General features: G+C 48.5%; 1 protein-coding gene across 3 annotated transcripts in view; it reads left to right on the forward strand.

Moving 5' to 3' along the window:
* The window catches only part of LOC106587616 (talin-2), a 127,964-nt gene that overhangs the window by 96,079 nt on the left and 21,998 nt on the right, over window positions 1–9,887 (forward strand). For all 3 annotated transcript variants that reach the window (XM_082969611.1, XM_082969610.1, XM_082969612.1), the window contains 9 exons: window positions 40–180; window positions 356–537; window positions 851–983; window positions 1,274–1,375; window positions 1,542–1,712; window positions 4,420–4,566; window positions 6,037–6,138; window positions 6,453–6,572; window positions 6,812–6,958. In XM_082969611.1, coding sequence (XP_082825737.1) covers window positions 40–180; window positions 356–537; window positions 851–983; window positions 1,274–1,375; window positions 1,542–1,712; window positions 4,420–4,566; window positions 6,037–6,138; window positions 6,453–6,572; window positions 6,812–6,958 — 1,245 coding nt within the window. The remainder of the gene's footprint in view (window positions 1–39; window positions 181–355; window positions 538–850; window positions 984–1,273; window positions 1,376–1,541; window positions 1,713–4,419; window positions 4,567–6,036; window positions 6,139–6,452; window positions 6,573–6,811; window positions 6,959–9,887) is intronic.

A 9,887-nucleotide genomic window follows, 5' to 3' on the forward strand; every position in this document is an offset into this window, starting at 1 on the left:
TGTATAATGACCTGTGTTTCTCCATTTCCTTCCCTCGAGGCTCTGGATGGTGATTTCTCTCAGGAGAATAGGAACACGTGTCTGGTGGCCACAGCTCCACTCATAGAGGCTGTTGAGAACCTCACAGCGTTTGCGTCTAATCCAGAGTTTGCCAGCGTCCCTGCTCAGATCAGCAATGAGGTACGACTACACACTTCTGACCATTTCTAAACATGGTGCTCCGTTCAACTTGTGTGAAAGTTGAAACCTTATTTTGAACTCTGTGAGACAAACTGCAATGACATTGTGGGTGTAGAAAACGTTTATTTTTCATGGTTGTCATGGAGATGTTCATCTTTCATTTGTTTATGTGCAGGGCTCTGCCGCTCAGGAGCCCATCCTCCAATCAGCTCGCTCCATGCTGAACAGCTCCACCCACCTGCTGAAGACTGCACGTTCACTGGTTATTAACCCCAAAGACCCACCCACCTGGTCGGTCCTGGCTGGCCACTCTCGGACTGTGTCCGACTCCATCAAAGGTCTCATCACGGCCATCAGGTTGGCACAGTGACAGCACTGCACATCTTACTGGCCTGGACATGGACAGCTGTTATAACTCATTAAGTTATGATAAGCAGTTATAATAACCTTCAAAGGTTGGACAAGGCCATAATGTACATCCTTGATCTCTGATTGGCTGATTTGGCTCAAGGCTGTTGATCGGCTTACTGATGGTTTGTTAGAATTCAACATCTCTCCAGATCTCTCTGATCCTGTTGGATGCCTGCCAGCTGACATGGATAAACATGCTCTTTTTTATTTATTTATTTCATCCTCTTTCCCTCTCTCTTTCTCTCTCTCCGCCTCTCAGGGACAAGGCTCCAGGCCAGAGGGAGTGTGACTACTCCATAGATAACATCAACGGATGTATCCGGAACATTGAGCAGGCCTCGCTAGCCGCAGTCAGCCAGAACCTGGCCAGCAGGGATGACATCTCACTGGAGGTAATGATCATTAATGAGACGCTACACGCTCTGCTGACCCACAGGCAACCCCCCCTCCCTCTCATTCTCTCTCTATCCATCCTTCTCTCCCTTTACCCATCTCTCTCAATCTCTCTGTCCGTTAGTGGGCTACAGATCTTTGATCAGGTCTACTGCTAGTTGAGACCAACTGCCATTTGAATGAAGTTAAAAGCAGTTTGGACAGGGAGCGTCAGAATTGCCACAGAACCACAACATGCCTTGCATAATGACCAATGTTGATATTATTTTACTCTGATCAATCCCATCAGGCCTTGCAAGAGCAGCTGACGTCCACAGTGCAAGAGATTGGATACCTGATCGACCCAATATCAACAGCCGCCAGAGGGGAAGCTGCCCAACTAGGACACAAGGTAACTAGTTGCAGCATCATCACTGTTACCAGTACTAGGTCTATATCACCTGTCAGGTGCAGTCAATAGCTGCGCTCCAGGTTTTTAACATTTTATGACGATCTGGAACGCAACAATAATCAGTCTGACACATTAACCTCTGACCCTTGACCCCTTTCCTTCCCAGGTGACCCAGCTGGCGGGCTACTATGAGCCTCTGATCAGGGCGTCGGTGGGCGTGGCGTCCAAGCTGCAGGACCACCAGCAGCAGATGGCCTTCCTGGACCAGACTAAGACCCTGGCAGAGTCCGCCCTGCAGATGATCTACGCAGCCAAGGAGGGAGGAGGAAACCCCAAGGTATGGAAAAAATATGGGTGATAGGGCCAAAATATCATGTCACAATATTTTTCTAATTGATGACAGTATATGACGGTATTTTGAAGTATCTGAATAATACAAGTTCTAAACCTGTTTTAAGGTATGGATTCACATACCCGTATGGATTTTTACAATATGGTCTATGACGATATGCTGATACAGTGCTAAATACATGGAAAGTTGGATTACTTCACTGTCAGTTTTGTCCTAGTTGAGTATAAAACAAATATAATGTAAAAAGCCCATTAAAAACACTTATAATTCATTTTTGCCCCAGGGCATGCACTACTCATAAAATAGGATACATGGCCCAACCCTAACCCAGGGTGAACCTTCACAGTTTAACATACCTTTGGGTCTTTGAAAAAATAAAGCCTACCATCATTGCACTTTACAGCAACTTTAATTGATTGGATTTATAATCACTCAGTGTGTCACATCCTGACCAGTTTAGGGAGTATTTGCTATTGTAGTTTGGTCAGGACGTGGCAGAGGGTATTTTGTTTATGTGGTTCGGGGTGGTGGTGTATGTAGTAGGGTGTTTGATTTATTATTTCCGGGTTTTGGTCGATGTTTTGTATTTCTATGTTCTTTCTGGTTTGTTGTATTTCTATGTTTAGGTTGATGGGGGGTTGGACTCTCAATTGGAGGCAGGTGCTTTCTCGTTGCCTCTGATTGAGAGTCCTATATATGGGTAATTGTTTGGTTTGGTGTTGTGGGAGATTGTTTCTTGTTTTGCTTGTGTGAGCATGACAAGACTGTTTTGTTGTTCGTGCGTTCTTTGTTTTGTTATTTTGGTGTTCTCTTTATTTAAAATAAATAACAAGATGAGCATCCACATTCCTGCTGCGTTTTGGTCCTCTATTCCCGACGACAGCCGTTACAGTGCTTTATAACACAAGGGGGAAACTCCGCCTCATCTTTATGGATTATGCAATATAACCTATACAGTTGCTAATAACTAATACGTATGTTCTTTGAACAATAACTAATAGATGCACTTTTCTAAGTTTAACTCAGGAAGTGAAGAGACTAGTAGTCTAACATATACAGTTGAAGTTGGAAGTTTACATACACCTTAACCAAATACATTTAAACTCAGTTTCACAATTCCTGACATTTAATCTTCATAAAACTTCCCTGTCTTAGGTCAGTTAGGATCACCACTTTATTTTAAGAATGTGAAATGTCAGAATAATAGTAGAGAATTTATTTCAGCTTTTATTTCTTTCATCACATTCCCAGTGGGTCAGAAGTTTACATACACTCAATTAGTATTTGGTAGCATTGCCTTTAAATTGTTTAACTTGGGTCAAACATTTCGGGTAGCCTTCCACAAGCTTCCCACAATAAGTTGGTTGAATTTTGGCCCATTCCTCCTGACAGAGCTGGTGTAACTGAGTCAGGTTTGTAGGCCTCCTTGCTCGCACACGCTTTTTCAGTTCTGTCCACAAATGTTCTATGTGATTGAGATCAGGGCTTTGTGATGGCCACTCCAATACCTTGACTTTGTTGTCCTTAAGCCATTTTGCCACAACTTTGGAAGTATGCTTGGGGTCATTGTCCACTTGGAAGACCCATTTGTGACCAAGCTTTAACTGCCTGACTGATGTCTTGAGATGTTGCTTCAGTATATCCCCCTAATTGTCCTCCCTCATGATGCCATCTACTTTGTTAAGTGCACCAGTCCCTCCTGCAGCAAAGCACCCCCACAACATGATTCTGCCACCCCTGTGCCTCATGGTTGGGATGGTGTTCTTCGGCTTGCAAGCCTCCCCCTTTTTCCTCCAAACATAACGATGTTCATTATGGCCAAACAGTTCTATTTTTGTTTCATCAGACCAGAGGACATTTCTCCAAAAAGTACGATCTTTGTCCCCATGTGCAGTTGCAAACAGTAGTCTGGCTTTTTTATGGCGGTTTTGGAGCGGTGGCTTCTTCCTTGCTGAGCGGCCTTTCAGGTTATGTCGATATAGGACTCGTTTTATTGTGGATATAGATACTTTTGTACCTGTTTCCTCCAACATCTTCACAAGGTCCTTTACTGTTGTTCTGGGATTGATTTGCACTTTTCGCACCAAAGTACGTTCATCTCTAAGAGACAGAATGCGTCTCCTTCCTGCGTGGTCCCATGGTGTTTATACTTGCGTACTATTGTTTGTACAGATGAACGTGGTACCTTCAGGCATTTGGAAATTGCTCCCAAGGATGAACCAGACTTGTGGAGGTCTAAAAAGAAATTCTGATATCTTGGCTGATTTCTTTTGATTTTCCCATGATGTCAAGCAAAGAGACACTGAGTTTGAAGGTAGGCCTTGAAAGACATCCACAGGTACACCTCCAATTGACTCAAATTATGTCAATTAGCCTGTCAGAAGCTTCTAAAGCAATGACATCATCTTCTGGAATTTTCCATGCAGTTTAAAGGCACAGTCAACTTAGTGTATGTAAACTTCTGACCCACTAGAGTTGTGATACAGTGAATAATGAGTGAAATAATCTGTCTGTAAACAATTGTTGGAAAAATTACTTGTCATGCACAAGGTAAATGTCCTAACCGATTTGCCAAAACTATAGTTTGTTAACAAGACATTTGTGGAGTGGTTGAAAAACGACTTTTAATGACTCCAACATAAGTGTATGTAAACTTCAGACTTCAACTATATGTATCTCTGTCTGTATGAAGGCGTCCCATACCCATGATGCCATAGCGGAGGCTGCTCAGCTGATGAGGGAGGCGGTGGATGACATCATGGTGACCCTGAACGAGGCCGCCAGCGAAGGGGGTATGGTGGGCGCCATGGTGGACTCCATCGCTGAGGCCATGGGCAGGGTGAGTGGGGGTGACGGGGGGGGGCAGGGTGAGTGGGGTGTGGGGGGCAGGGTGAGTGGGTGACGGGGGGCAGGGTGAGTGGGGTGTGGGGTGTGGGGGGCAGGGTGAGTGGGTGACGGGGGGCAGGGTGAGTGGGGTGACGGGGGGGCAGGGTGAGTGGGGTGACGGGGGGCAGGGTGAGTGGGGTGACGGGGGGCAGGGTGAGTGGGGTGACGGGGGGCAGGGTGAGTGGGGTGACGGGGGGCAGGGTGAGTGGGGTGACGGGGGGCAGGGTGAGTGGGGTGACGGGGGGCAGGGTGAGTGGGGTGACGGGGGGCAGGGTGAGTGGGGTGACGGGGGGCAGGGTGAGTGGGGTGACGGGGGGCAGGGTGAGTGGGGTGACGGGGGGCAGGGTGAGTGGGGTGACGGGGGGCAGGGTGAGTGGGGTGACGGGGGGCAGGGTGAGTGGGGTGACGGGGGGCAGGGTGAGTGGGGTGTGGGGGGCAGGGTGAGTGGGTGACGGGGGCAGGGTGAGTGGGGTGTGGGGGGCAGGGTGAGTGGGGGGACGGGGGGCAGGGTGAGTGGAAGATGCAGCAACACCGCTCCATGTCAACATACTGTCGTAAGACTGGCAATGAGAGGGATAGAGAGTGCTTTTGTCATTATGGTTATCAGTTGCGTTGTAAAGAATCAATATCTTTGGCTGTGTAGGAAGAAGAAGCCTCGAATGTTGAAACAGCTTGTTGCATCTCTCTCTCTCAACAAGTGGTCTGGGCAAGCTGTAGAATCTGACGTGCTGTTTTTTGTCTCCAATTTGATCTGCATCTATGCTGCGGTTTATGTCATAAATCATTAATGTACATTCCTATGAACTCTGTATGAATGTGTCTGACTTGAATAAATGGGGATAATCTGTTGAGATAATTTGCTGAGATAACAGCGTTCTTTAATCTGCATTTGTAGTGGAGGTGAATTACAGGATTTAACATAGTGGATACCAGTCTATCACTATTGTCAGTACACATTCCAGCCAGCGTGCCGGAAGCATCCATTTGGGAACCATTTGTGTCTTACTCTGAGTTGTGGTAAAGTGGCTGACATCGTAATGACGGGTGTCTAATAAGTGACAGTATATTTGCAGACTGATAGGCTAATGATGGATTGGAATGAGCTAATGTGCATATTCATTATCATATTATGAAGGTGGATACTTTGTCAGGAAGACATTAGTAAGGAAGCATGTTAAAACGGATCAGTATGCCAAGGGAGTTGATAATGCAGGTTGAATAAGGGTTGTATTTTTGCCTTAAGGGATTTATGTTTGGTTGAATAAGGTCTGGTTTTTAGTTAGAATAAGGTTTTGTATGTTTGGTTGAAAAAGGGTTGATTTTTGTTTTTTGGGGGGGTTAGAATATTATAATTTTTTATTGTTTGAATGAGGATTTATTTTTGGTTGGGTAAGGGTTTTCTATGTTTGTTTCCTCTCCTCAGCTGGATGAGGGGACTTCTCCTGAACCAGAAGGATCGTTTGTAGACTACCAGACTACCATGGTGAAATACTCCAAGGCCATTGCGGTCACCGCCCAGGAAATGGTAAATTAGATTCAGATGAAAATACCCATTTATTTTTAACAATTTATCTCTAGAGCGATCAATCAATATAATTGTATTTATAAAGCCCTCTTTACGACAACATTTGTCACAAAGTGCTTTGCGGTAACATAGCCAACATTCTTTGAAAGAATTATCCAAACGTCTTGTTTCAGGACTTAACCCCTTTGTCTTCCTGTGGACCACAAGTCATCCACAACTTCCTCCAGCAGGCTCTGTGTTGAATAGTTTTCTCTATTCCTTTCAAGGATTCAGGAAGTCTTGTGTTAATGTTGACTGGTCTCTCTGTCCTCTAGATGACCAAGTCTGTGACGTGTCCAGAGGAGCTGGGGGGTCTGGCCTCTCGGGTGACCACAGACTACAGCCAGCTGGCCCTGCAGGGACGTCTGGCCGCGCACACTGCAGAACCCCAGGAGGTATCCAACCACTACAGTCAATCCCATCCATCTATCCACCCATCTCTATTGTCCCAATTTGACTACTACGTCACTCTAATCTGCTTTCTACTCAACAAACCTGGTACCAGATAACCTGGATTCAAATGTACAACCAGAGAGTATTCAGTTAAATCTTTATTTTGTCACCTTATTAGGTTAGCATTAAGTTATGTCTTGGGTTGATTGGTGTCTTCTATGCTGGTTCTGTCTCCCTCCAGATTGGTTTCCAGATCAAGGCTGGTGTCCAGGAGCTGGGTCACGGCTGTATCTTCCTGGTGCAGAAGGCTGGAGCGCTGCAGATCACCCCCTCAGACAGTTACACCAAGAGAGAGCTCATAGAGTGTGCCCGCACCGTCACAGAGAAGGTACTGTACTGTAGGAGAGGTGTCACATACCTGGTTTACCATACACCTGATGTGGGGTCAATTCCTTTTCAACGCCCATCAATTCAATAACTCACTTGGAGTTTGAGTAATGAAAAGAAAAATCATCTTTGAAAAGAAAAAAAATGTCGGTTGTTGAATTGAATGTTGATTCATCTTTTGAATTGAAATAGAAATGTAACCTGAAAACTACTACATAATATCTTGGCCTGCCTACAGGTTCCCCACCCGTAAAGGAACGTCTAGTAGTACTTTAGGAACTTGTGTAACACCATTACAGTTGACTTTAAGGCCTCCGGTAGAGCCAGGGTGCCCAGTCAATCCTGTTTAATAATACATAAGTATTCCACTGGCACTAAATCAATGCAGTGAAACATAGAGCGGTTAAAGGTGCATACGCCTGTATTCTGCTTTTATGTATTCTGCTTTTATGTATTCTGCTTTTATGCTGTTATCACAGATCATCCTTCTAGGAAGGAATGCTTTTCCAAGGACATTGCTAAAGTCTTTGTGTGAATGTTGTAGAATTTTATTGGCTCTGCTTTAAATTTCCATGTAGGGAAATGGACAGATATTCTCTGTCTCTGTCTGTCGCTCTGTCTGTCTGTCTGTCGCTCTGTCTGTCGCTCTGTCTGTCTGTCTGTCGCTCTGTCTGTCTGTCTGTCTGTCGCTCTGTCTGTCTGTCGCTCTGTCTGTCTGTCGCTCTGTCTGTCGCTCTGTCGCTCTGTCTGTCGCTCTGTCTGTCTGTCGCTCTGTCTGTCGCTCTGTCTGTCTGTCGCTCTGTCTGTCTGTCGCTCTGTCTGTCTGTCTGTCGCTCTGTCTGTCTGTCGCTCTGTCTGTCGCTCTGTCTGTCGGTCTGTCTGTCGGTCTGTCTGTCGGTCTGTCTGTCGCTCTGTCTGTCGCTCTGTCTGTCTGTCGCTCTGTCTGTCTGTCGCTCTGTCTGTCTGTCGCTCTGTCTGTCTGTCGCTCTGTCTGTCTGTCGCTCTGTCTGTCGGTCTGTCTGTCGCTCTGTCTGTCGCTCTGTCTGTCGCTCTGTCTGTCGCTCTGTCTGTCGCTCTGTCTGTCGCTCTGTCTGTCGCCCTGTCTGTCGCTCTGTCTGTCGCTCTGTCTGTCTGTCTGTCGCTCTGTCTGTCTGTCTGTCGCTCTGTCTGTCTGTCTGTCGCTCTGTCTGTCGCTCTGTCTGTCGCTCTGTCTGTCGCTCTGTCTGTCGCTCTGTCTGTCGGTCGCTCTGTCTGTCGGTCGCTCTGTCTGTCGGTCGCTCTGTCTGTCGGTCGCTCTGTCTGTCGGTCGCTCTGTCTGTCGCTCTGTCTGTCGCTCTGTCTGTCGCTCTGTCTGTCGCTCTGTCTGTCGCTCTGTCTGTCGCTCTGTCTGTCGCTCTGTCTGTCGCTCTGTCTGTCGCTCTGTCTGTCTGTCGGTCTGTCTGTCGGTCTGTCTGTCGCTCTGTCTGTCTGTCTGTCTGTCGCTCTGTCGGTCGCTCTGTCGGTCTGTCTGTCGCTCTGTCTGTCTGTCTGTCTGTCGCTCTGTCGGTCGCTCTGTCGCTCTGTCTGTCGGTCGCTCTGTCTGTCGGTCGCTCTGTCTGTCGGTCGCTCTGTCTGTCGGTCGCTCTGTCTGTCGCTCTGTCTGTCGCTCTGTCTGTCGCTCTGTCTGTCGCTCTGTCGCTCTGTCTGTCGCTCTGTCTGTCTGGCTCTGGATCGCGGTCACTCGCTCTCTCTGTCTCTGTCGCTCGCTCTCTCTGTCGCTCGCTCTCTCTGTCGCTCGCTCTCTCTGTCGCTCGCTCTCTCTCTGTCTCTGTCGCTCGCTCTCTCTCTGTCTCTGTCGCTCGCTCTCTCTCTGTCGCTCGCTCTCTCTCTGTCGCTCGCTCTCTCTCTGTCGCTCGCTCTCTCTCTGTCGCTCGCTCTGTCTCTGTCGCTCGCTCTGTCTCTGTCGCTCGCTCTGTCTCTGTCGCTCGCTCTGTCTCTGTCGCTCGCTCTCTCTGGCTCTGTCGCTCGCTCTCTCTCTGTCGCTCGCTCTCTCTCTGTCTCTGTCGCTCGCTCTCTCTCTGTCGCTCTCTCTCTGTCGCTCGCTCTCTCTCTGTCGCTCGCTCTCTGTCGCTCGCTCTCTCTCTGTCGCTCGCTCTGTCTCTGTCGCTCGCTCTGTCTCTGTCGCTCGCTCTGTCTCTGTCGCTCGCTCTGTCGCTCGCTCTGTCTCTGTCGCTCGCTCTGTCTCTGTCGCTCGCTCTGTCTCTGTCGCTCGCTCTCTCTCGGTCTCTGTCGCTCGCTCTGTCTCTGTCGCTCGCTCTCTCTCTCTGTCGCTCGCTCTCTCTGTCTCTGTCGCTCGCTCTCTCTCTGTCGCTCGCTCTCTCTCTCTCTGTCGCTCGCTCTCTCTCTGTCGCTCGCTCTCTCTCTCTGTCGCTCGCTCTCTCTCTCTCTGTCGCTCGCTCTCTCTCTCTGTCGCTCGCTCTCTCTCTCTGTCGCTCGCTCTCTCTCTTTCTGTCGCTCGCTCTCTCTCTCTCTGTCGCTCGCTCTCTCTCTCTCTGTCGCTCGCTCTCTCTCTCTCTGTCGCTCGCTCTCTCTCTGTCGCGCGCTCTCTCTCTGTCGCGCGCTCTCTCTCTGTCGCGCGCTCTCTCTCTGTCGCTCGCTCTCTGTCGCTCGCTCGCTCTCTGTCTCTGTCGCTCGCTCGATCTCTGTCTCTGTCGCTCGCTCGCTCTCTGTCTCTGTCGCTCGCTCTCTCTCTGTTTCTGTCGCTCGCTCTCTCTCTGTTTCTGTCGCTCGCTCTCTCTCTGTTTCTGTCGCTCGCTCTCTCTCTGTTTCTGTCGCTCGCTCTCTCTCTGTTTCTGTCGCTCGCTCTCTGTCTGTCGCTCGCTCTCTGTCTGTCGCTCGCTCTCTGTCTGTCGCTCGCTCTCTGTCTGTCGCTCGCTCTCTGTCTGTCGCTC

Source organism: Salmo salar, chromosome 26, assembly GCF_965601325.2.
Source record: "Salmo salar chromosome 26, fSalSal1, whole genome shotgun sequence".
In the NCBI taxonomy this organism is placed as follows: domain Eukaryota; kingdom Metazoa; phylum Chordata; class Actinopteri; order Salmoniformes; family Salmonidae; genus Salmo; species Salmo salar.